Below are 27,811 nucleotides of genomic sequence, written 5' to 3' on the forward strand. Positions count from 1 at the left end.
CTAGCTACGTTCCCTTCCGTTGTTGCCTCCCTGACCAATTCCCTATCAATATCTGTGGCCAAGGTGGAGGCTATAGGGAGTCGAGGTTATGGTAACTAAGACTTTTACTTCATCAGGACTCACAGCAGGTAAAAAGTGTACCTGGTCCGGTACTTGGATAAAATACCCAGGCTCCTGGTGTCCCCCCCCCCACCCATAGCTCAGCTCCTGTTGTCTTTGACTTGGGTAGCGGTTGAATGGATCCAGAATTGTGTATCTATAACTGATACGCATTAAAAGTTCCCTTGGCATCTGTAAATAAAGGGCTTCCACTAATGGCAAAGCAGTAAGTTAAATTCAGCTTGCTTTGGTCTCAAGTGATTCCTGTCTCACTTGCTTCATTGCTTCTTGCTTTCCCCATAAGTTCATGTTTAATTAACAGAAGGAAGGTGCCGCTGAGAGAAGGCTAATTGAGAAAAAAGATGCTACATGTGACCATTATTATATTTTTACACAAATACATAAGGAAAGGCATTCCATGCACATATTTCTTCTCTGTTGAGAGTGTTCAGGCTGTGCTCATAATACACGGAACATTCCACATCTGTTATTTCTTTAGCTCTTTTCAGCTTTGAATTATGTATCTGTTGGTGCATTTGTAGATTCAACCTTTAGGAGAGAACTCCTTGTCTGTTTTCACATCTGAGACCTAGGTTACAGGCCAGAGAGAGAAGGTTAAGTGTGGCCAAGAGTGAAAAGCTTTCCTTTCTCATTCCGTCTGGTCCAGCCAAAGGGGTAAGAAAGGGTGTGAGCCGCTGTTACCATAGATAGTCAGGTTACGGTTTCTATGGTGACCGACTTTTACTCTCTTTTGGTAGGTAAATACAGCAGCAATACAAAACTCGTAGCTGAGTTTGGCCTTCAGGTACTGGGATCCTTGGATTCTCCCAGAATTTGCTCGAGGCCACCTATGTAGGGCCAGAACTTAATTTCCTGAGCATGACATTCCCTGTCCCACCTGGCAGGGTGTCTGATACCAAATAATTTAGCAATAAGTGTTTGTGTGACTCTTGATTGCTATTTCCTTCTCACCAACTGAAACCCCAGTGGTTCTTTGAAAGAGAGTCTGTCTTAGGCAGTAGGTCATGTTATGACCGGACTGGTGGCTTGACCCCTGTATCCTGCTGGTGGTGATGACCTGACTTCTGAGTTTCTGCCCAGCAGCTGGTCCCAGGCTGGCTTACCTCCAGCTCTGGCCCCGAACACCCAGACCTGGGAGCTTGCCCTCTGCCATTCCCTCCTTTGTCCTTCTCATCTCTTTAAAGACTTGGAGAGGTTTGTTAAAGTCTCTCGGGGATGGTGAATCGCAGAGATGTTCAGTTTGTGTCATGCCCATCCTTTGCCACTTTCAGAAACCAGAAGGAGGGGCTTGTTTGTGTTATTTTTCATGTGCTCTGGGTTCTTGAACTGCAGCCCACGCACTACGTTAACTCAGAAAGCGCCACGGGGACATCATGTTTTTATGCATGTTGGAAAAAATGTGGTGAGACCTGCTAATGAAGGCAACTTTGGTCCAACAGTAAAGGTAACGATGAAAATCGCAAAGCCCAGATGTATACAGAGTTCACTCAACAATGACTTGATTTCAGGGCCCCCTACACCGCTGCCTGCATTTGCTAGATAGCGACTTGCTTTTAATTCTAAACACTAAGAATTTAAAAATACAGTCCACTCTTAGTTATCTGAGCTGTGAGTTATCCTTCCCAAATGGCTTCTGTTGGCCGCTGATTATTCCGGCTCTCTCCAGTTCCTGGGTTTCAGGGAAAGCAAGATAATATTTGCGTGAACTTCATGTCATGGGTGTTGGGATACGAGGAGGGGACATCGATCTCTTATTTATGAAGCAGATGCATTTCAAAGTGATTGTCATAGCATATTTTAGTTTTTTCTAGATTTTCCATGCTACTCGCCAGTAGTTAGAGTAATTAAGAATTGATCATAATTCTTTTTTTCTGTGGATGATTTGATAATAAATGATAGTATAGTTGTATGGAGGCAGGGTTTTTTTTCCCTCAAAACACAGACAGATTAATTTTTTTTGTAGGTTAGGTCGTACTTTTTTTTTAAGATTTTTTTTTTTGATGTGGACCATTTTTTTTTTGTCTTTATTGAATTTGTTACAATATCACTTCTGTTTTTTGTTTTGGTTTTTTGGCCACGAGGCATGTGGGATCTTAGCTCCCCGACCAGGGATTGAATATGCAGCCCCTGCATTGGAAGGTGAAGTCCTAACCACTGGACTGCCAGGGAGGTCCCCTGGGTCGTACTTTTAATCTCCATCTTTTCTTTCATGGATAGGCAGTTGTAAATTGCAGGATCTCAAGTAGGCAGATGGATGTAAAGAGAAGTTTAAGTTCATTCTGTCTACAGAGGTTTAAAATCTAATGGAAAATGAGGACCACGTATGATGGGGCCCCAGCTACTGAACCTTCCACATATTCCCTCCTGCCTGAGAAAGGCCCCCTGGTGCAGAGGTTTGTGTGAGCTGCAGGTGTAAATGAAAGCGTGGGAATCCTTCCGTCCTGCGAGTTCTCTCTTTCCTTCCGTGGGCAGCCAGTGTACAGTGAATTTCCGTGTCGATGGCACAAAGTCAAGGATAAGGTGAGACTCTGCCCCCTGTTTCTTCTCCAGCTCCGTTTATAACCAGAAGAACCCACATAAACAAATCAGATAAACTTTATTTTAAAACTGAAATTTTTATTGAGGTAATTGTACATTCAGATGCAGTTGTAAGATATAATACAGAGAGACCTACTCTTCACCCAGTTTTCCCCAATGGTGACATCTTGGAAAAAAAACACAGTTTTGCAGCCAGGATATTGACATTGATACAATCCATGATCTTACTCAGATGGCCCCAGTTTTACATGTGTTCACGTGTGTGTGTACTTTTTTTTTTTTTTTTTTGCGGTACGTGGGCCTCTCACTGCTGTGGCGTCTCCCGTTGTGGAGCACAGGCTCCGGACGCGCAGGCTCAGCGGCCATGGCTCACGGGCCCAGCTGCTCCGCGGCATGTGGGATCATCCCGGACCGGGGCACGAACCCGTGTCCCCTGCATCGGCAAGCAGACTCTCAACCACTGCGCCACCAGGGAAGCCCTGTGTGTGTACTTTAAAATTTTATTTTATTTTATTTTATTAAAAAATTTTTTTGAAGTATGGTTGATTTACAGTGTTTCAGATGTACAGCAAAGTGATTCAGTTATACATATATATATATATTCTTTTTCAGAGTCTTTTCCGTTATAAGTTATTACAAGATATTGAATATGGTTCCCTGTGCTATACAGTAGGTCCTTGTTGTTTACCTGTTTTATATATAGTGATGTGTATATGTTAATCCCAAACTCCTAATTTATCCGTCCCCCCTTTTCCCTTTGGTAACCATAAGTTTGCTATCTATGTCTGTGAGTCTGTTTCAACAAATCACATAAACTTTTACATGAATAGATAATGTTCTGTGATTAACATTAAAGGAAAGGAATGGATGAGTTTAGAATAGTAGAAACCTGACTTAAAGCCCCCCCGATATTTAAGAACATGTCATGCTTGGAGTCGGTGGAGAGATTTCTAGATTCCAGCAGAATTACTTTTTGCCTAATTATCTTGATTGTGCTCAGAGTAAGCACAAGCATACACGGCACACATAATGCGTATTTGCAAAGGAATTTGGAACATTTGATCATTTCACTTGTGGTTTTGTACAAGTTAGTCCACTTGCTGGACCTTGGTTGTTTCTGAGCTTCCAGGGCTCCTGGGAGACTTCAGGTCCATCAGCCACGGGGGTGGTGAGCAGGGCGTGGCCGACGCATCACAATTCCTTGTTCTCCTGTAGTAAGTTACACACCTTTGGGATATCTTTGGAATATACAGTATATTAACATGCTCAGACCCTTCAGGATAGCGTACAGAATAAAAACGCAAATCAAGCCGTGGAGACTTCACCTGGACGCCCACATCATCCTCCAGTGGAAAGTCATTGCAGCGATGTCGACCATCGCTTCAGTTGTTGAGCCCAGACAGGACGGAAGAAATGATACCAACCACTTCTCACACGTAATCTCGTTATCCTCACGATAACCCGACGTGCAGGTATTATTAGTCTTCTTGTAACTTGAGGAAAATCAGAGAAGCTAATCTCCTGTCCTACCTCACACAGAGCCTGTGGTGGAAGCAGGACCCAAATGCAAATCTTTACTGACTTCAGTCTTATCTGTATCTAAATCAGTGGTTCTCAACTGGGGAGTATCTGGCAGTTCTCTCAGTGTCTGGGGGCATTTTGATGATGACACAGAGCTGGGAGAGATGCTCCTGACATCTGTGGGTAGAAGCTGGAGATGGACGGAACATCCTGTGTGCACAGGACAGCCCCTACTAACAAGGCATCAGTTGCCCCAGGATGCCAGCAGTGCCCAGGTGGAGAAACCCTGGCTAGAGAATGGGTTTTTTTCTTAACCAGGAGGTAGGTTGACCCATGGAAGGCAAGGGCAGCCGGGATTTGAGGACGATGCTTGAGATTTTCACTGTTCTTAGATCTGTGCCGGGCTGGCTGGCAGTCGGCACTTTCCCACTGGGAATCTTCTCCACCTGTGGCAGAAAGAACACAGGTGGACGTAAGCCCCTGTGTTTCAGGAGCTCCTGCTGTGTCCAGAGAGGGCAGGACAGAGTCAACCTTGCCCATCACTGACTTCATTCTCCCTCTGAAGGCTGGATTCCACATGCGGGGAGACAGTTCAGGGCCATTGGCCTTGTTTCCATGACAACAGTTGAGTTGCATTGAGGGCTCTCAATAGAAGGGGACACCCAGCAATAATTTTGTCAACCGCATCCTGGCAGTGGGGTGTGAGGCTGGAGAAAAGCTAACCCCCAGAGCCCCAACTGTGGTTTTCTTTAGCCCACAGCCCTCAGGCTGGACACGTGGGGAGATACCCTAGCTCATTAGGAGAGAAGTAACTAAGTTTAAGAACAGACAGTGTAATCACTGTTTACCTGTACCCACAGCATAGGCTCTGTTTTTTTCTCATAGTGGTGCTGTAAGTAAGGTTGAATTTCTTGCCAATTACAGTGCTTTTATGGTGCTTAAGTATTAATGAAAGGCATCCTCATTGCCCCTGTTGTTTTAAAACAACCAGTGTACCAGTTTTTGGACTTACTGTGGAAATAGTCCTGCTATAATCGCCTGTTATGAATTCTTGTGGTTCAGGTTGAAGTATATAGTACTACGTTTTCTCATGACTATTTTTTAACTTGATTGAATGCAGGACTAGTTGATAAAATTGCTGTTTACAGCTGTAAGTAAAAAAATGGAAACACTTATTAGTGTTCAGCTTATAGATTTTTTATTACCTTTTTATAAATATTTCATTGGCTGAGTTTAATTCAGTGCAATGGAATTGAAATATAATAATGCTATTGATTTAATAAATGCTGGCATCCTAATGTTCATTTTTAGATGAAACTAATATAATGAGGGTAATTATCTAATGAACATATGAGCATTAGGTCTTTCGTAAAACAAAAAGAAGAACAGTATGATGAACTGCATTGGATTTTTTTTTTTAGCATAACACAGCATGCTGATATGAATAAAGGAATTAAAGCCTAGGTCATTATATATGTAGTACTAATTAAAACCTTCCTTTGACTTTTCTGAAGCCTGTTCTTGGAAATTCTGCAAATTAATTGAGGCCTTTGAAAAGATGCCTATGCAATGTTTGAGGTCCCTGTGGACCAAAAACTGGCATGTTGGAACTGAAAAAATTATATGGTGCAGTGTTTTTGTGTATGATGCACTCAAAGATTTTAGTACTTAAAAAAATGTGGAGGGGGGTTGAATTGCATTATCAGTTTTCTTGTCCATTTTTTTTCATATCAACATAAGCAAAAAGAAAGAACCGGTGGATTAAAGATTGAGAATCAAATGGCCACCATTAAGGAAATTCCTGGAGCATTTGATTGTGGAACTCGGGCTGTAAGAATTAGGTTTCTGCCCAGGGAATGAGGCACTGCTTTTCTTACATGAAAATCCTCACCAAGTGCATTTTAATTGTGTTGTGTTAATTAGTTTGAACTCCCTCTCCCCTGTGCCACATTCTTCATATTTTTATATCGTGTGGGGTGTATTTATCCAATGAAGCAGGGCTGGCAAGAAGCATCAGCTGTCTTGGGAGTCTGTGATCAGCACATACTAAATTGTAAGAGCGTAATTGGCAATGCTTCCAGCCTCTAAAGTAAATGGAGAGCCGTGGGTTAAGATCCAGGAGGCATTTGAGAGATGAGTTGAACCTAAGATGATCGAATGTTCTTTCTTTTCCTTGTCTTCTGTCTCTCAATTAGTAATACCGTCTCCTCCTTCCATAGATTAATACTCTGTCACTCATCTGTTTCATAGAGAACCTCAGTATTTACCCTGAAGCTTCGTTGTCCTGCCAATGACCAAAATACTAAGGCAGCTCTGTACAGTAGTATTTCTTAAATAGCGATGCTTGATTCTTCCAGAGTCAGGTTGTGCTTTCTTCCCAGGGCTGGTAGTCCCTTCAGAGGCACTTAGGGGACCAGTGAGTACCTGGGGATGCTCTGAGGTTGTCTGATGTCTTCTGTCTCACAGGTGAAATAAAGTGGGACACCAGCCAAACTGTAAAGGCAGAACAACCAGATACACTGTGTTTTGTCCAGACTTCTTTTTCCAGCGTTGTACTTGTATTTATCACATCTCTGTCATTTTCTAACTAAATTTCAAGCTTCTCAATGTCGGGAACCACATCCTCCTCTTCTTTTTTTCTTCATTCAGTACACAGGTTAGTGCTTAACATAGAGTATTGAAAAATACCACTGGCAGGTTGAGACTCATGGGGACTTTGCAGCTGGGGACGTTTACTAGATGAACCACATTTATCAGGTAAACCTGTCTGGGTTAACACTGATAATGTTATGAGAGAGAGGTATCGACAGATAACTTGTAGAGCATCATAGGCATTTACTGGACACATTTTTAAAATCTTCGTGGCTTAAAGAACACGAAAGCAGTTAGTAAAAAAAAAAATAATGGTTCATTGTTGATAAAGACTGATTGACTTTATATATAAACATTGGGAGGTAATTTTAGTGTCAAAATTGTCTCTCTGACGGTTTTTTCATAAACCATTGAAAAGTGCTGTGAATTTACAGCAGAAATTGGAAGTTTTCAGTAAGTGGTCGGGATTAATAGCTATCACTTTTTAACTTGGCAATATCTGTCTGAGATAGCATCTTAGGAGCTTATAGGTTATAAGGGTTTTGTTTGTTTGTTTGTTTACCATTAGCAATAAAAAACGCAAAGATCCATTTTGGTCTTTGCTTCCCGGTCTGTGCCATAACCCGATAGCTAATCACACACAACTAGGTAATCGGATGGCTAGATCATGTACTTAGCGTCAGACCACATGGATTTGAGTCCTGGCTCCTCTTATTAGCTGTGTGTTCTTGCTTAGGTAACTTAACTTCTCTGTGCCTTAGTTTCCTCTCTAAGATGGATCCTACCCCATAGTCTGTTGTGAGGGGAAAATAATAATCAAGGAAAGTGCTCACAAGTATTTACAGTGTGTTCATTGCTGTTACTCTTTCTACCGGCTTGAATATTATTAACCAAACCAAGCTACTGTGAGTGCAGTCAGTGTATCTTAGGAGTGAGTGAAAGCTCCGTGGGGTCAGGAGAGAAGAAAGCTGATGAAATTCGTGTGGATTACGGAAGTTGATGTGTATATAATCTCTTTTACATTGTCATTCGACTGAAAATAAGATTCCCTGAAGAGCAATTGTTAAGGTAGGCTAGTAAGACAGCCCTCCAATAAAATGAATGGTATTTTACTTCTGATCAATATAAAACTACTTCAGGGCAAAAATAAAATGTGTAGCCATGAATGTAGATGGGAATGACATTGCCAGCCTGTCTTAAGGAGTTTTTCTGTAAACAATTTAACTGGACTCCAGTTCGTTTGAATAAACAGTATTTCGTGAATGTGACAGGCACATTTGTAAATGTCCTGAGGATTTACTACTTACTCCTGATCTCAAGAATAACATCATTCTTGATCCAATAATTTAGAGGTGTGAAGGATTCTCTAGAGCTTTGCAAAGGCCGGAATGTATCTTTCAACCCACAGTGAATTTCCCATTATCTCTCGGTAGATAATCGGTTTTGTGAATCATTTCAGGAACGGGGAACTCTCTCTCTGTCTCTCTGTCTCTGTCCCTGTCTCCCTCTCCCCACTTAGAATTGAGAATGATTAGCTGGTGTCTGTAAATGAATGCATGTACTCTGACTGCATTAACAGCCTGAAGTAAATGGTCTAAGAGTGATAAATTTGTTTTTCAATGAGAATATCTGTACCCTTTCTTATATATTAATATGGATGTACATTTATGCACACAAAGAGCTCAGATGGTCTATGTATTGGCTTATTTAGAAATTAACTGGTGTTGATTTTTTTATCATAAAAATCTCTGTGTTTGTTAGGAGTGCTGAATGACTCCTTTTGCCTCTGAAATCAGACTTACAAGCCTCAATCCAGTATCTTAAGACCCAGTCTCCCTAACTAAATTTACAGTTCCACCTTCTCAGAATCTTTTCTTTGTCATTCTAAGTCTCATGCTTTTTATATTCAAAATTAAGTTTCACTCCTTTAAGTCCCTAGACTGCCGTCACCTTGGTGGTTATAATTTTTTGAAGCCACAAGTAAAAATAGTGTTGGTTCTGAAATTTTTTCTAAACCTGGAGCTTCCATAGCTGTTCTTCATGTCTTTTCCTTCTCCCATTCGACAAATGCAGTTTTTGTGTGTATTCTGTGCATCACCTAGTGGCATGGTGTGTGGAACCCCAGTGGTTTCTAATGAATGCCAAACGAATGAATGAATGAATGATAGAATATAGAATCAGAATGGATGTCAAGAAATCTAGTTTTTGATGTTTCTCCAGCTTAATTCAATAATTATTGAACTGCATAACGTAAATGAGAGGGTTTGGCATTGACTGGAAAATATTGCATGTACTACATGGCTAACAGTCATGTGTTTTAAAGATTTCCAGTGACCAGAAATCTAATGGGCAAGCCCTTTTAGAAAATACTGCGCTTCCTCTCGAGTTCAAAGTTTCTGGCATTACCATTCATGAATAACATAAATATTTGAGTAGCAGATTTATAATCATAATCAAACTCATAATCATTGTGGGTCTTTGCTCTTGGATTTAAAAATTTTTCATTTTGTTGACTTGCTTTTGAAACTGGTGGGACTTGTACACACTGTTACCAGTTTTCTTTTTTTTTTTCCTTTTAAATGCTGATTAAAAAGTGACCTTAAGAAAGTGGAAGTTAGGGCTGGGGATAAAGGGATGTATTTTATAGTTTTCAAGCTCCTTTCTGAAATTTGGAACTCAGGTTTAATAAGGTATAAAAGATAGATATGGATATTTGAGAACATAATATAAAAAACCTATGTGTGTATGCAGCTACCTCTCAAAATGTCCGGCTTCTTTTTCAGTATATTAAACAATAGAGTTTAGGAATTTTCACATAGTTTGGAACAAAAACAGATGCATTTCCACAAGTAAGAAATTTGTGTGCTTCCAACTGAAACCTAGTAGAAGTAATTTAAGGTGTAGGAAATCTGAGCGGTGATTCACAAGGGAAAACTTATTTCTAAAACTTTGTTCACTAAGCATTATTTTTAAACTGTTTAATATTTTAATGTCATCAGGACAGAACATTGTCAATATTTTAATTGTTTAAAAATATGTCATTAACATTTTATTTTTACCCCACATGTGGCCATGGATGATTTTGAGGTGGGTGGTATTTCTTATGTATGAGCAGAGAGAGAGATTCTCAGAGGTTGACAAGGGAGCACAGGGACATCTACAAAGAAGTAAGAAAACGTGTGGTATCTGCACAAAGTGATCCCCTCTTAACCTAGAGGTACTGTTTGATGCAGGGTGCCCTGGAGACATTAACGATAAGCATTTATAATAGAGTCCACAGCCTTGAAAAGAGAAAGTTATCTGAGGACCAGATTGCTATCCTAAGCTTGTATGCTTTATTTCTAAGGAAAGGCAGGTCCCACTAGACAACTGTGAATCAAGTAAGGCAGCAGGTAAAGGACAATCATTAGTGTAGGGTTCCTGGGGGCTTTAGGGTTTCCAGCCCAGCATTGGGAGCTGTGATTGAGCACCTTCTGGCAGAGATATGAGATGGCTGTAGACTTGGCTAAAGACTTCAAGTCAGTGGTCAAGGTCATAGTGAGAGTCTGGGATATAGAAAGTGCCTGGGGGTTATGGGTCAACCCTACTTAGAAAGCTGGCTCTACTCAGAGCGCAGAGGGAGGGACAAAAGTGTGTGGGTCAGAGAGTGGGCACACAGTCTGAAATCAAGAGGGGATTCGGATGGTGGGTAGACCAGAAGCCCAGAATGCTGTCAGGACAGCCTTCCAGCAGAAACAAAAGGAGAAGCAAACAGGAGAGCAGGTTTGAGATCAAAATTGCAAGGAGAGCCCTAGTGTTAGAGGCAGCCAGGGAACAGGCACGAGTTTCCTGTTATTGGTGAACTGCATCTCAAGAACGTTTAGCCTTGTAGCTGTGAGTAATGGGAGAGACACTGCAGCAAGGAAGGACATTGCTAGCAGAGGGAAACGGAAGAACTTCCATGAAAATAGTACATTCATCTTGCCCGTTTATCATAGCTGCACGTGTCATTAGTGCCTGAGGACATTTATGTAATACCAAATAGTATAACGACTGCTTGATAAACTTGTTGAGTACATTCAGGCAACGTTTTATAGTATGTCTTAACTTTAGAATAATTCCTCTTTTCAGAAGGTTAAAGGGTTTTGTGCCTAAAATGGAAAAAATATTTTTCTGCAAAATCCACTTATGTGATTCAGTTCTTATTGATAGTGAGATACTGGGGTGCGTTGACGTTTGCTGAGAGCATTAATTTTTAATCTTTTCTTTCAGTCATTTTGGGTTTCCTACTTTTGTATTAACACCTGTGGTTTCTGGCTCTGCCTTGGTGTTTGGGGTGATGTGTGTTGATTTGCATTAAATCTCTATGCTGTTTCTTTTGATTTGCTTTTCCAAGCCACCTTTAAAAGTAAATGCTTTATTTTCAGTAATAAAAAAAGGAAATCATCTCCTGTACCTAAGAATATTTTTTAATCAAGTGATGATTGTTAAGTTCAATGAGTTTTTGTCATGTAAGTCCTTGCCCACGGAGCACATCACCTTCCTCCTTCTGATCAACCCCCTCCCTGCATGAGGCACCGTGTGCTCCAGCCAGACCCAGCATTTATTGCTCACCCACTGGGTATGGAGACTTGCAGGCAGCTGTGGCCACATGAGAAATGACAGGTCCTTGTGGTTCTATAGGCATTTACATTCTGTACCTGCTTTGGTAAAGCAAAGCGGTGGTGGTGATTAATAAGTGGATCTGGTGTCACACACTGTCCTGTTCTGATCAGCTTTTGTGGGAGGAGAAGGCACAGCCCTGTGGGCTCTGCACGGTCCTCAGAGTTGGGTGTATTTAGAATGGCATCCTTGAATTAATGAAAAATCCACTTTAGGTTCCACATATAGGCGATATCGTATGATATTTGTCTTTGTCTGACTTACTTCACTTAGTATGATCATGTCTAGGTCCATCCATGTTGCTGCAAATGACATTATTTCATTTTGTTTTACGGCTGAGTAATATTCCATGGTATATATATATACACACACACACCATATTTACGAAACAGAAATAGAGTTACAGACATAGAAAACAAACTTAGGGTTACCAGAGTGAGGGGTGGATAAATTAGGAGTTTGGGATTAAAATATACACACAACTGTATGTAGAATAGATAACCAACAAGGACCTACTGTGTAGCACAGGGAACTCAGTATCTTGTACTAATCTATAATGGAAAAAGAATCTGAAAAAGAATATATGTATGTATGTATAACTGAATCACTTTGCTGTACACCTGAAACTAACATCATAAATCAACTATATTTCAATAAAAATTTTTTAAAAATCCACATTACATTGGCAGATAAAAGAAAGTCATAGATCCCCAGATATTTTTGTACTTCTCACCCAATTGATGTATTTAGAAACATGAGGATTTACTTGCAGCTATTATTTCCTCAGGGACAGGCTGCAGAGACATTTATTTATCCACTACTGTTTATACAGACTGTGAATTATGAGGTGACCTTCATCTCTGCAAGATAAATCCTGGTGTCCAGAGTCCCGCCAGCCTCATCTGTTGCTGTGTAGCTAAAGTGGTTATTGAAATTTGTTTTCTTGAGAAGGCAGGAAAGCTCCACTCACACACATAAGGTTGCTGTGAATTGTCTATAAAAACTGCCAGGCACCTATTAAACAGGGGGTGTGGCTTATCTTTATAGAGCAGGAGACAGGTTCTGATTGGGCACAGGGCTGTTCTGGAGTCTTCTATACCCACATGTCCAAGGACCAATATCAGTACCAGTAACTGATAACCTGAGTGTTCTTCAGCACAGAAGACAAGCTCTTTCCCCCAAAGCTCCTCCCCGAAGCCTGCGAAGTAACTCCAGTAGCAAGAGGCCATGTTTTCTGAGGAGGCCCCTGCCATGTTTTAGATGACTGATTGCTTCTATTACTCTGCCGAGCTTTCCTGATGGCCCCTAGGAAGATCAAAGCTGTGTGGTGTGAATTTTTTTTGCTTAGTATAAATTTAAGCCTGGCCACCACGGCTTGTTTCTCCCTTGGAAAAGCAATTTAGCCTGCAGAAAATAATTAAATCCGTGATATCTTGCCGTAATTAGAAATCTGAAATGGGGGAGGGTTAATGATTTCAATCCGATTTCAGTCGCCCACTAAAACGATCAAGGAAAGCATCCAGACAGTTACTGAATTAGCTTACAATACCATTGCTTTTAATATTTTCATCCTTTTCCCCGTAGGACCATGCAGATTTGAGAAGCCATTTTTTCACAGTTGGGATGAAGCTAGAAACAGTGAACGTGAGGGAGCCCTTTCACATCTGTCCTGCATCAGTGACCAAGGTGAGGTCCCTCCCTTGCTTTTCACCTCCACCTCCGGAGTGGATCCAGTAAGTCTTTCTACTCCAAGCCAACCAGAGGAAATAGGCTCGTGTGGGGATCTCTGGTGATGCAAGTAAACCCAAGGAGGAGGGCCTCCTCTCCAGTACAGTGCCGTCTCAAGCTCCCTTTTTATCACTGATATCCGAGGAGCGTCCGAGCGAGTGTGATCAGATGCCTCCTCTTGCAATGGGTGGGGTGAACTTCACTTGTCCTCCGATAGTACAGGATGCAGATGCTCGTGTCCTGCAGAGACTTGGAGGAAGATTCAGATGCTCAACTGTGAGTTCACAGCAGTGAACTCAGCCACTGAATAGGTGCCACCTTCTCTTACTAACCACAGTGACATGGAAACTGCCATTTGTCCCTGTGCTCGTGAGAAGAAACCGCTGATGAGTTTGTCATCTTTGTAACTTGCTTCTCCTGCTGCACTGATCATAGTTCATATAATCTATTTTGCAAATACTTGAAAATGGTGAAAAGCAAGTTCCCATCTCCAGGGGATCAGCAGTTCACTTCCTTTCTCTCATCTGCTTTCATTGACTAAAGGAAAAGTCATACGTATAAGATTCGTAGATTTAAAATGAAAGTAACCGTTTCACGCAAAGACATTTTTATTATGGCCTTGATAGTCTTTTAAGATTATAATTTCCCTTCTGCATCAAAGAAATCTCAACAAAGTTACCTATCATAACATATAAAATATGTGTTTCTATCTTAAAAAATATATATGTATATACATATATACACACACACACACCATTTATGTCCTGTTAATGGCGCGAGAAACCAACAAACTAAGATTCTTAGCCAACATGTGTTTTACTTAACGGCCTTCCATGCATTTCCTGGGGTTCAAAAGTCAATTCCATTTTAATTTCTTTTTCTGAAGGAGACGGGATTGTTAATGTGGTGATTAATAGTATGAAGTTATTTGAATCATGCTTTTTTATTTATGATTTTATTCAAGATTTGGTAAAATTTGAGAAATACAGTGGTGATCATGTATTACAGAATATGGGAAATGGTTATAATGAAACGTCCTTTTCTTTTTTAAAGATTTTTTTCTTTAGTGGACATAAATTATTTTGTAACTGTTCAAGCAATTTATTTAAAGGATAGCTGCATAGAACAAATAATGACTTGTGCTTTGAATGATCATCTCGGGTTGAAGTTCATGCTCTCGCTGTTCATACACCATTCATTTATAACCTTTTTATTTGAAATGGCCTTTAGGGTTCTTATTGTGTGTTCTGGTAGTTGGCACATTTTTCCAAAACTAAGGAGTGATACCTTGTTGAACCCTGGCCGGAATTCCTCTTTGTTCCAAGCAGGTGATTCGGTAATGCCAGCTGCCCATTTATCTGGGTATGTGTCATCCTCTTCTCATTCTAAGAGGCCGTGGTGTCATCTTCACCTGGTGTTTATAAAATAAACCAAACCAAGGTGCAGTCTGTCAGTGGTTGACTCTCACGTTTTTCCACCTTTAAATAATTGTAATACATAACGTTAGAATGTGACATCCTGATTATCATTAGTTTCAGCCCAGATATCTTCATCTCATTGAATAGACTTCCAGGGACAGTAGTTTGGTTTTCACAAAAAAGAATCTTCTCTCTAAATACATGTCATTGGAGGCTGGGGGTGAGGAGGTATTTTCTCTGGTTTTTGAGTCCCTTTTCATTTTATTTTTTCTTACCCTTTGTACCTCAGATAAACGACTTCAGTCTTTCTGTTTCGCATTCCTCCTTCCTTCCTCCTTCTCTTACTGGCCGTATACTGCTGCCCTCCTAGGACTTGGGTCAGCACCTCGCCAGGTGCAGGACTCACCTACAGGTCATGAAGTAGTAGAATATTCTTAATGTAGAAGCTGCTTATAATTAAATTGATTTCTCTTAACATTGGAAAAGGTTTTAGAATATTACGGTTGAGACTATAACACACTGTGCTGTTAAGTACTCATCCTAATGAAAGTTTCATTTTTATCTTCCTTGGGGCTTTTCTTCATGGCACAACTGTTGAGGAAAGAAATAACAAATAGACAAGAAAGCAGAGAAGCACATAGCAGATTCAGTATTAAATGACCAACCTTTGGCCCTTCAGGGGTACTGTGTTCGCGGGATGGGGAGAATATCATCTGTGTATGTGAGATGTATGGTTTAGACAAAGTTTCCTGGAATTTTACACGTGTTGTGTTCTGTTTCTAGGTCTGCTCGCTGTGAGCTGCACAGTCTTGGGCAAGTTGGCTAACTGCTCTGGGCTTTGATTCTGAGGCCTGTGGTTCTGGACCAGATGGACCACTGTCTCTGAACCATTTGGGACCATGAACTGATAGATTTGAGGGAACTTAATTTAGCTTTTCCTCTGAAGTGTGTGCACAGAAACGTGCATTTTAATAGGCTTGGAGGTTCCTTAGTGCCTATTCTTACACAGTCCAGTTTTGCTAAGGGATCCTGCCTCCAAAATTATATGATACATCTCTGTGTGAGTATGTGTGTGCGTGTATGCATGAGGGTCTAGATCACATTAATTTAACAAATATCTACTGAGCATTTGTAGGCACTGTTCTGGATGCTGGAAACATAAAGTCCCTGCTCTTACAGAGCTTATATTTTGATGGGGGGGAGACAGACAATAAATAAAATTAATAAGGAAATAAAGTATGTTAAATGCTAAGGAGAAAGGGGCATCAGGGAAGGGACCTCTAGGGTGTTGGAGTGGAAGGAAGGAAGATGTGATTTTAATTCAGGCTACCAGGAACAGCCTCCCTGAGAAGGGGAAGCTTGATCCTTTGCTCCTTAAAGGCTGTTTCCAAAAGCAAATCTCAGGCAGCAGATTTCTAACGAGTTACTGGAGTTATAACATCAAGAAGAACAGAAGTGAGTTCACTCTTTCTGCTTAGCTTTGAACCAGGTTGCTTCCACAAAGTGTTTTGTAAACGAAGGAGCCAGGAATCAGAGCTTAGTAAGAGGGTTAAGTTTCCTAAGAAAGACTGGTTTATGTCTGTTGAGTTGGGAAAGTGATTTTTTGCCTCTGGCCTGTTTTACATTCTACATTCTTTAAATCCATCATGCTTTTCAGTGTGGCTGTCCACCTGATTTTTGCACTCTGCTTTTTCCATCAACATGTCTTGTTCTATTTCTTTTCCTCATTGACTTTTTCCTTATACTCAAGTAGGTGTTTAACCAGTTCCTACGTACAAAGCGTTTGCTATGCATTGTGGGAATATCTTGATGAGTAACAAACAGGAGGCTGTCCTCAAAGGACTTGAGGTCTATTGGGAGAGATAGATGTGGTATCGGACCACAGGAGGGAATGAGAATTTTTGGTTCAGAGGTTCACGTCTGATGCTGTGCCAGAACATGGAGTGAGGCGGGGGCGGGGGAGGGGGCGTTCCAGCAGTAGTGGCTTTGGGGACACATCTTGAAAAATACACGGACAGTGGAGTGGGCTATTTAGACTTGTGAGAATATTGAGTAAGGACATGCCTAGTGTGAGTGATTTCCTCTTGGGTTGGAGGGATGGGACGCAAGGTGAGGCTAGACATCTCTGAGCCAGATGGTGGAGATGGTTCCATCTTGGCTAGGGCTTGTCTGTCTTACTTCACCAGCTTGTTTTTCCTCTGGCTTTGGCTGTTGGTTTACTTCTATAAAGTCATGCTGATGTTCTTCCTTCTCTGTCTCCGACATATTCTAGTTGTTTGTTTACTTTCCATTAATATGACCACAATGATCAACTAATTTTTTCACTAACTTTTTCGCAACTGGACCACTTTCGTAATATACATTGAAATTCCAGTTTGTGCTGTGGTCATTGGGATGAAATATACTTACTGCATTTGGAAGCTGTGCCACTATTTCTTACGAGTCTTACATGTTAATCTCAAGGAATTAATCCCAGGCTCTATTGTCTTGCCTTTCAGGTTTTTAACAATCGTTTTTTTCAAGTGACTATTGATGACCTCAGACCAGAACCTAGTAAACTCTCGATGCTGTGCCATGCGGATTCTTTGGGGATTTTACCAGTACAGTGGTGCCTTAAAAACGGAGTCAATCTCACACCTCCCAAAGGTTTGTATTCTGTGAAAATTTACAGGGTTTGGGTGATTCAGGAGGGCGTCGTATTGTCACTGAAGTGATGCTTTTGTTAATCTGGAGAAGTTCACGCTGTAAACATTTTAGATGTAGTGAGAAAATAGTGTGTTTCATGGTTAGCCTGACATAGGAGTCTGTACAGCTCCCTCCCCTGTGGAGGTGTGTGGCCCTGGGCTTCTCCATAAACCATTGTTCCCTGTCTGTTATTGTATGATTGGCAGCTGTGTTGCTGCTGTGTGTTGAAAAAGGGTACAGTATTGCTAAGTGATCGGGGTTAAAAACTTGAACGTGAAGAGAAGTGGCTTTAAAAAGGCGACAACAGGGCTTCCCTGGTGGCGCAGTGGTTGAGAGTCCGCCTGCCGATGCAGGGGACGTGGGTTCATGCCCCGGTCCGGGAGGATCCCACATGCCGCGGAGCGGCTGGGCCCGTGAGCCATGGCCGCCGAGCCTGCGCATCCGGAGCCTGTGCTCCACAGCGGGAGAGGCCACAACAGTGAGAGGCCCGCGTATCGCAAAAAAAAAAAAAAAAAAAGGCGACAACATACCAATGAAGCATCTCTTTACATTTTTATCTTCAGTAAGTTGAATTTTCCCCAAAGCCCAGTTTCTTTCAGAATTCCAGCACTTTGATGCCTTAAGACATGACAGTAATTAAGTTGGGAACCAGGTTGCATTAAAGTCATTTTAAGTTGAGACCCATAAACCACATGTACCATGCTGTACTTCAGGAACGTGATTTGTTGTCCCCATAGGTCTAAGGTTTATCCAGGGAAGATGCAGCAAGGAGAAAGGTGAGAAGATGGGAAGGAAAAGAAAGGGAATGATAGAAGAAGACAAAAGCAGAATGAGAGTAGAAAAATAAACTTCAGTGGAGATTTTAACAGATAATCTCAAACAAAGCAGGGGTTTTGTGGTAACCTTTTCAGATCACCAGAGATTGGATTACTTGTACTTTAATTGTGCTGCACCTAACTTACCTATGGCGTGACTGTACTCCCCTGGGCTTTTATCCTAACTTACACTCCATCCTCATCCCTATGGAGGAGATTCTTCTGAATTATTTCCATGCAGCCGGTGCTTCTTCCCATTAAAGTTCTTCAGTAGTGGAGTGCAGTCTAATTATACTGTGGTGAGCTTCTACAGAACACTGATTCCACTGTTTTCAGTGCCAAATTCACTGAATCTTCAAAATGAGGATTGCCGTCTGAGGAGACTTGGTTCCAGAGAGTTTATATAACGTGCCCAGGGCCCCAGGCTTAGTAAGTAGCAGGACAGGAGGTCAGGCTTCTGGTTCTGTGCTCAGTAGTGGGTGGTGAGGACTCCAGTTCACGTGGCCTCAGTGTTTGTGTCCATTTGGGTGCCTAGAGGTGACTGTCCAAATCAGTGTGCTTCAGTTTTTCAAGACGGTTAAATGAGGACACGCTGATATTCCACAGGTACTCTGCAGAATCAGAGACATGATACACGTCCACATATTTTTATAATCTTTTAAATGATGGTACAAGTTCTGTGCTGTAAACACCTATTGGTGGTAGGGAAGAGAAGTCTTTTCCTGCTGTGAAGTTTCAGCAGCTGGTCAGTTTTAGAGTTTGAAAACCCTCAGGCCAACTTCTAATCAGAGCATGTGTGTGGATGGGTCCCATGTCAGTGAAGAAAGATGTTTTCTGGATATCTAAAATGCTGCTCGGGGGACTTCCCTGGCAGTCCAGTGGTTAAGAGTTCTCCTTCCAATGCAGGGAGTGCGTTTTTGATCTCTGGTCAGGGAGCTAAGATCCCACATTCCTTGCAGCCAAAAAACCAAAACATAAAAAAAGCTGGGACAAAGTGAGAGAGTGGCATGGACATATATACACTACCAAACGTAAAATAGATAGCTAGGGGGAAGCAGCCGCATGGCACAGGGAGATCAGCTTGGTGCTTTGTGACCACCTAGAGGGGTGGGATAGGGAGGGTGGGAGGTAGGGAGACGCAAGAGGGAAGAGATATGGGGACATATGTATATGTATAGCTGATTCACTTAGTTATAAAGCAGAAACTAACAGACCATTGTAAAGCAATTATACTCCAATAAAGATGTTAAAAGCATTATTGTAACAAATTCAATAAAGACTTTAGAAATGATCCACATTAAAAAAATATCTTTAAAATATTGCTTGGTTGGACTTTGCAAATTCCTAGTTAGTTCCTAGTAAAATAGGATCTATGTAAGAATTTTTAAAAAATGAGTTGGGTATCTCTTCATATAGTTAAAAAAATAGGAAAAACATTTATATATGCATTTTGGATTCATGGATGGCAGAAGTTTAACGTTTACCAGGGTCTTTAGAATTTTAAATATGTTTCAGACGAGGTTGTTCACATAGCTTGGACCTTTACTAGGAAATGGGTGTGCTTATTTGGATAATGGCATTTCATGATATTAAGAAAATTGTTTTATATTAATGTAATTGAACTCTTAAGTGTGCAGTGAAATGACGGTACAAATATATTTATGATATTAAATATTTTTATGTCCTAAGCGTTTTATACCTACTGTTTATCCTTAATTATTGCTTCTTCTCTGTCACCCAAGTGTTTCTGATATTTGGTGAAATGAAATTGTCTTCATGTCATCTTCCAAACTATTCCTTCCCCTTTTGAATGTGAAGCATACCTTTTCTAAGAGGAAAGTTTCTTTATGGATATTATATATTATTTGTAAAATATTGAGTAATGGTGATTAGTACCTTCCAGTAAGAAAATCTCAGTGGTAACCATTTTTAAACCCTTGAAGCATTCAGGAATTGTGATCCACTAGTAATCTGTAGAGGTTGTCTTTTGGCTGTGGGATTGTTGTCTTGAAATAGTAGAGCTTTTATTTATAAACCAGTGAGAAGAAGAGCAACAACTTACAGAAAAAGGCTTATGAATATGAGCAGATACTTCACAGTAATAGAATCACGACTCTTATGTAAACTCATCCTAATAAGAGAAAATGCCCGTTAAAAATCATACTGAGATGGCATGGATTTCTCAGATGAGGAAGAAATCCAAAAGAGAAAGAAAGAAGTGGCTCTGTTTTGATGGGAGTCTGGAGGAACAGGATTCTCAGATTTGCTGGCAAAACGCAGGTAGGTACAAACTGTATGGAAGGCAGTTTGGCAAATTTAACCAAAATTGTAGATGCATTTAGCCATTGCCTTAGCAGTTCGACTTGTGGAAATTTCTCTTAGACTTACAATTTACAGGTAATATGCATAAGAGTTTGGTTTTTTCTGCAGCATGATATAGCAAAAGACTGGGGAAAATCCAAGTGCCTGTCTGTATGGGATTGGTTAAGTCAATTTTGAATGTTTATATAATGAAAACTATGCAGTTGTTAAAAAGAATGAGGATAATCTCTACATGCTGACATGGGAAGCTCTCCAAGATATACTGTGAGTGACAGATCAGTGAGTTATAGTATGATGTCTTTTTTGTTAGAAAAGAGGTTAATGAGGATATATATTTATGTGTGCACATATTCCTGGAAAGAGACTCTGGAAGGTTGCATAAGAAACTAAGAGACACAGATGTAGGGGACAAACATATGGACACCAAGGGGGAAAAGTGGCAGGGGGTGTGTGGTGGTGGTGGGATGAATTGGGAGATTGGGATTGACATGTATACACTGATATGTATAAAATGGATAACTAATAAGAACCTGCTGTATAAAAAAATAAATAAAATTCAAAAATTCGAAAAAAAAAAAAAGAAACTAACGAAAATGATGACTTCTGTGTGGGGTATGGAGGTGGCGACCAGGGCAGATGGGAATGAGACTTTTCACAGAATACGTTTAAAATCTTTTTTTTTTCTTTTTGATCTGAGTGTGAATGTATTATCTATTCAAAAGGAATCATATGATATTACAAGTAGAGGGTTTTTATAACTAAGGGGATCTTAAAGATTATCTCATCAACTCCAATCATTATATATGTGGGGAAATTGAAGCTCAGTTGTGTTAAATGATGTTTTAAGTCTTGGGGCTGAACTTGGCTTAAAACCCCAGTCTTAAGATCCCAAATTGAATGCTTTTTCTATATAACCAGATCCACCCTTTATTGCTGTTTTCTCTCACTGGTACCTTCGTAAAAGCCATCCTTCTCAGTAGTTTGGGGGCTTTTTGGTGGCCTTATGCAGGACTGAGGGATGTCAATGGACCATGACTCACCCATGACTGGAATAATCTATGTGTCAAAGCATTTGGAGAATTTCAATTCTAGAGAATAATATTCCAAGTGTTTGCCATTATAACAAAGCCACAACTTTAATTACTGAGCTCCCTTACCATTTGGGGAGACTGTATATTTATATGTACCATATATGTAGTAAAGTATATTTATTTTTGTAATTAAAGTGAATTAAAATTGAGAGATGCTGGTGGTTTCGGTAGTGATGATTTTATGGTTTCTTTTTGAAGTAACTTGTTACGTGTCTTACGTGTCAACACCTGGTCTGGGAATCATGCTGTCGGATGTTTTCCAACACCATTCTTTGCTTTATTAATGTATGAAAGTGTATGCTCTTTTTAAAAGTTTGTTGTTTTTCACTTGAATTTTGAGAGTATGTAGGATTTATTACACATCTTGAGAAGTGAGTTTAGATGTTTTCTTGTAGGTATGTTTCCCACAAAATTATTACATTGTTTAGATTTCTGCTTATAGTTACAACGTGTTGCTTGACCCCCAAAAGAGAGTACCCACTCATTCCCCAGTGGGAAGCACCTGATGAAACAAGACACCTGGGTGGTAGAGATGTGCAGACAGCATACATCCCTACTCACATTATTTTGACTCCTTTCCTATTAAAAAATCTATCCCCAAACTTTATATACAAATAGTATAAGCTAGAATGGATTGAAATGTTTTAGTGTTGTCTTTGAGCATGTGCTTTCTTGGTAAGCAAAGGACAGAATCTTGGAGATTTTATCCCATTCGCTGAAACCCAGCAAACAACAATTCAATATTATAGGCTCTCTGAACCGGAGTCAAACAAGTAAATAAATCAAGCAGGCAAAAATGCATATAGGTTACCAACCATGACTTGCTATTTTTAAATCATTTCCTTAATCTCCTTGGCATGTAACACCCAGGATTAGTCAGAATCAGCAGGGGGATCTTTGTAGACAAGTGAAGCCTATCCATTTCTGTTGTAAAATGTGTGAGCAAAAGCTAAAGTAAGTCACTTATTTTTGCACTTCGTCTCTGCTCTTTGGCCATCTTAATAGACACACAGACTTCACACAATTTAAGAAGTAAAGATGTGGGGTTTTTGGGGGGGGTTTTTTTGGCTGCATTGGGTCTTCGTTGCGGTGTGCGGGCTTCTCTTTGCAGTGGCTTCTCTTACTGCAGAGCACAGCGCGCGGGCTTCAGTAGTTGTGGCGCACGGGCTTAGTTGCTCCGCGGCATGTGGGATCTGCCTGGCCAGGGCTCGAACCCATGTCCCCTGCATTGGCAGGCGGATTCTTAACCACTGCGCCACCAGGGAAGCCCGTAAACGTGTTTTTTTAATGATTATCAAGACCCCCATTGGTGAACCCTAATTGGTATTCTCTTTTCCTCAGACACTGACTCATGCGACCTAATCCTTTCTGTCATCTCTTTCGGACATACCAACAGAAATGTCTGAGAGGGGACAGAAAATAATAAACATACTCATGGATGTCCCGCCTCAGTTGAGCAGATGCCATTTTGCCGTTTTTGATTCAGAGTTTTAAAAAATGAAACAGAGCATCATAGATACAATTGAAGACCGGGTCAACCTTGACTCTTCTATTTCAAGAGATCTCAAGATCTCATCAGGGAGGTCTTGAAAATGAACATCAGCTGAGAATGTGGAGGGTGCTGGTGGATTCCAAAGTGGGGGTGGTAGCTCTTTAAAACATGACATGGACAAAAGGAAGTGCTTTAATCCATGACCCGGGTTTTTATCTTGCTCCCTATAAGCAAACTCATGACACAAATGCGGAGGTCGTTGAGAACACTTGCTCAGGAAGAGACCTGGCTCTCCTGCACCTGAGGACTGTGTGGTCCTGCTGCCGCACCCATACAGTGGGCACCTCCATCCTACGTATCACTCAGGGTGGCTGTGAGGCTCAGTCAAGGAGATGCTGTCATGGGCTAAGCCTGAGTAAGTGTCCGAGGGACTCAGTGAAAGCCTTGGGCTGGAGAGGAGAGAGATCAGCTTTCAGTAAGGAGATCAGTGCCCTGGAAAGGTGCCCAGTAGGGCTTTCATGAGATTTTCTGAGAAAGGGTTAAGAACCTGCTCTTATTATAATGTGGTTTCTGTCGTGTTGTCTCTCGTTCCTGTATCTCAGTCCTGCTCTTTGCTGATCTTTGAAGATGATTGTGTCATACTTCCTTTCAAAGAGACGTTGAACCAGAAGCTAAAGAAGCTTCCTGTGAACCCCAGGTGCTCCAGCACCTCAAGGATGTGTACGTTCTCTGAGTTGCGGAAGATCTCCCTGGAGCTCCGTGATCTTCCGTCATGAGGGGTGGCTTTCTTCAGGGCTTTCTCTCCTCTTTCTCCACGTCTCCCTCCACTCTTGCCTTTACCCACTGCGTCACTCTTCCCACGCCGTGTGTCTGTCACTCTCTTAGCTGCCGGAGCAGGTGAAAGCAGAGCACATGCCTGTTGCATCCTCGTCTTACCAGCAACTAAGCAGAGTCCAGCAAGCTGGAGACTTACAGTGAATTGTTATGAAATGGATGCATTTCCTTGCTTTAGAAAGTGTTACCACTTTCTAGGACTTCAGGGTCTATTTCTAAACACGTTTTTTAAACTGAAGATTTAATATGCATGCATTCTTTAAAATTCTGATAAGAAGTAGAAAAGTTTCCTATCCTGAAAAAAATAACTTTTGGTGTATATTCTTTCAGATTTCTGTTTCCTTGACTATGTAACTTTGTATTTCTATGTAATTATTTTAGACAGCCTTTACAGTGGTGGATTTGTCTCATTGTTTTTCATTTTGTCATTCAGGTAGATGTCAAACATGATATTCTTTGGCTATTTTTATCTTTTATTAAGATTGTACTTTTTTTTTCATGTAAACCTAGCACAGAGCAGGACCTTTGACTCCAGTGGTCTCTTTTTTTTTTGAGAGAGAGAGAAATCTTTTTTAAAGCCCTGCCCTGCCCTCCATCCCAAGTCACTGGCAAGGGGCGTGAGACCGCCATGATTGTCTCAGGGTTGTCATGATTCACTTCCTGGTGCTGAGGAGAGACCTAACTTCCTCTAGGAACTGGATACAGTCAGGATTCTGTTAGCAAAGGAGAAGCAGGAGGATGGCTGAGGGGAGGTCGTCATGCTGTATTCCTGGATTGGTTGACCGGTGCTCTGATTATCTTTTAAGATAGAGTGAAGATGCTATGCTTTCAAAATTCTTGTATTATTAAAGTAATTCATGAACATTAGTGAAAACTTGGAAAATACAAGGAGGTAGAAGAAAAAGGTATCCAGGAGTCCCACCACACAGATAATTATTTTGATACTTCCTTGTAAGTTTTTCTTACATTTCTTCAGGTCTTTTCTTTTGCATATTTTAATGTAAGTTTGATAATTCTGTGTATGCTTGTAGCAGTCTTTTCATCTAAACTTACAGTAATCATTTTTTCATGACTTTTTTTTAGTAAACTAGGTGCAATTTTCATGCCTGCATGACTTTCCATTGACTTGGCTAAGTTTCACATTATTTTCTACTTTTGGATATAAAGATTTTTTAAAATCAGAATTATTAGTAATAATGCCACTGTATCTTAATGTACCACATTTTATCTGTTTTGGGGGTTGTTTTTATGGGTTACATTTCCAGAAGTGCGATTGCTGTGTCAAAGTTCATGGACGTTTTTACTGCCAAATTGTTTTGCAGAAGAATTGTCCAATTGCACTGCCAATAGTAATGTTTGCAAGTGGAGCTGTTTTATGTCAATTAATTTGTATCATAAGGAAAAATGGGTCATTGACCTGTTTCCTTTTGGACCTGTAATAGTTGGAACTTCATGCAGAATAAACACTAATTAAAGCTTAAATAACCCTAGTGGTGGAAGTTCAACAGTCTGATGGCAGCTTGTTGCAAATTTTAATAGCCCAAGGGGTTTTGATTTCCTTTTATTTTCTTTTCCCCTCTGGTATTTTCCTCCCTCCTGGGTTTAAAACATGCTTTCCTGGCTGTGGTTAAGCCTTAGTACTTCTTGTTCTGTCTTTGTTGATTAATGAGCATAATTGACCCCTGTTGTCTCTATTACATGAGCCACAGCAATTTGTTTTTATGTAACAGTTATTTTCTGAGCTGTCACAAAAATGCCTTACAAAGCGAGCTCATTATCAGCCTGAAGGAGAAGAATTTTAAGTGATGAAGCGAATAAAGGTCCCTAAGAGAAGGAGGAGGCAGAGAAGTTGAAGCTGTTCCAATATTCAAGGAAAGGAGAGCGTTCTGGGGACAGAATAGTGGCTTGTTGCTTAGGTACCCAGCAAGAGTTGGATATCTCCTGAAATTATTAGATTAAAAGTGGCTCCCCATAGAGAATCTTGGAGACTGGATGTAGAAAGATTGAATATAGGTCCAAGAAACCGTGAGCCTGGCATTTATGGAGTGGGTTGAAAATCCATTGGAAGTTGGTGGTTATGAACGTGATAGAAAATCCAGCTAAATGTCTATCTGTATAGGGTGTAGAGGTGACCCCTAAGTTGGAAAGTTTTATCTGAACAGATACTGACCATACAGAATACCTAAATTTGATGTTATTTCAGAAAATGGTTTGCTGTTCATTTGTATGGGTTTTTTTTTCCTATTTCTCCCCTTCCCCCATGATCTTGATAAGATTTTCCTTTGCTCACAAACTAACTCAGGAAGTAGCAGAGGTCCAGGGAAGAGATATGTAACAGAACGAGGTCTTGACCTTAACAAAGCCTGTTAGCCGTGGGCCTAAACAACCAGGGTCCTTCTGTTGCAGGATTCAGCTTGTTTCCAGCTGTTCACTTGAGAGCTCTTCTAGGGGATGTCTTGTTATATATCCTCTCTTCATCCAACCTGTCACACTTTTCCCCTAGGAGAAGAGAAGGGAATTAACCGCAGAGGGAAGGGAAATCATCCTAAATAGCAATGGTAATTAATAATAGTGGCTCTGAATCATGAAATGCAGCAGCTTGAGGAGAGTTTGAAGCTCTTTCTTTGGCGGATTCGTAGATAGGGAAAGCCAGGTACAGAAGACTTAATTTATTTCGACCTTGGTTCATCCAAGTCCTGGTAGAACTGGGTCCTTCATCTAGTTCTCCTTTCTGGTCCAGTATTTTCATACAGTGAGGTGACTTCTCACCAGTTTGAGGTGTCTTTCGGTGAATTCTTCTATTCTTATATATTAACGCAAGGATTTGCTCCAAAACAGTTACAGAGAAAGTACTCGGATGATTACATTAATTGTAAAGAAACTCGCAGTGCCTTGATTAAGACACATTTGCTCTGTTTGCAAATGTTCAGGAGAAAGTTGGTTTGGTTGCTTCCAGAGACCTCTGGTGCCAGAGCCCTCTGGCTGGAGGGACAGCTCTGGACAGAAGGTCTGGGGGGAAGGGAAAGTGGAAGAATGTGCAGAACTTCTTCAAAACCAGCTAGAGAGATTACACAGCATCTCAGGACTCTGAGACGTCTTATCTCCTCGTTGGAAAGTAGTGAGGAGCTGTCACTCTTTACAGGGCCGTCTCAGGAGCAAGTTGCGGGGGGGGGGGGGGGGTGTGCTCTGTCACTGATGGTTGGCAGGGGAGGGGGGAGGGGGGAGGGTCAGTCCCTGGGCCAGGAAGACAACTGCCTTCTTGGTTAACCTCCACCCCCATCTTTTAAAGAATTGAGTAAATTGAGCTTACTTAATGAAAAGCATACTATTTTGTACAGGTGGAGGTAGGAAGCAAACAGTATCTTGAATTTCTTCAATATGGAATTTCTATAGTCTTTCTGCAAGTGTGGATTTAGTAACACAATTCCCCATGTTAAGTGAATTTGCAGGTGTAGAATTTATGATGATACAGGGCAAAGAAATCAGGGGCTTGGCTTAAAAATATACTTAAGAAATCCCTTATAGATTTATTTTACATATACTTAAGCCAGTGAAGAGAGAACTGTAAGTGATGATTATAGGGACATTTTGCACAGTTTCAGGTAATCCTGATTGGTACCGTATTTTTTGGTTCCATTCCCTTCCTTTGTTCACAGGAAATGCAAATGACACATTAAGAGGTATTTTCCTACCTAGGTTCAGCCATACACTCAACTCCTTTCTTGTTTTATGTTTTAAACTTCTCCCATGTCTTGTCTTGGCGGTCACGATAGATCGATATATATTGTGTAATTACGGACCTCTTCCCCCAACCCCAAATGAAATGAATAAAGAAAGAAAGAAAAAAAACATGTTAAAGTTAGTACATATGAATAGTTGGTTCTCAAACTCCCCCAATATCTCAAATTTGCCCCCCAGACTTCATCCGGAGAGGCGCACCTTCCCCAGTTCTCATTTTCCATCCTCCTCTGTGATTCAGTTCTACGGCAAGGTTTATTCCTCCCTGACTTCCAT

At 40.8% G+C, this 27,811-nt stretch overlaps 1 protein-coding gene across 2 annotated transcripts in view; it reads left to right on the forward strand.

Annotated features, from left to right (window-relative positions):
• SFMBT2 (Scm like with four mbt domains 2) overlaps nt 1-27,811 on the forward strand; it is a 205,810-nt gene that overhangs the window by 121,629 nt on the left and 56,370 nt on the right. For both annotated transcript variants that reach the window (XM_081230116.1, XM_081230117.1), the window contains exons 8-9: nt 12,997-13,098; nt 17,057-17,204. In XM_081230116.1, coding sequence (XP_081086242.1) covers nt 12,997-13,098; nt 17,057-17,204 — 250 coding nt within the window. The remainder of the gene's footprint in view (nt 1-12,996; nt 13,099-17,056; nt 17,205-27,811) is intronic.

The sequence above is a fragment of the Mesoplodon bidens genome (assembly GCF_964165515.1).
Source record: "Mesoplodon bidens genome assembly, chromosome: 3".
NCBI classification, from domain to species: Eukaryota; Metazoa; Chordata; class Mammalia; order Artiodactyla; family Ziphiidae; genus Mesoplodon; species Mesoplodon bidens.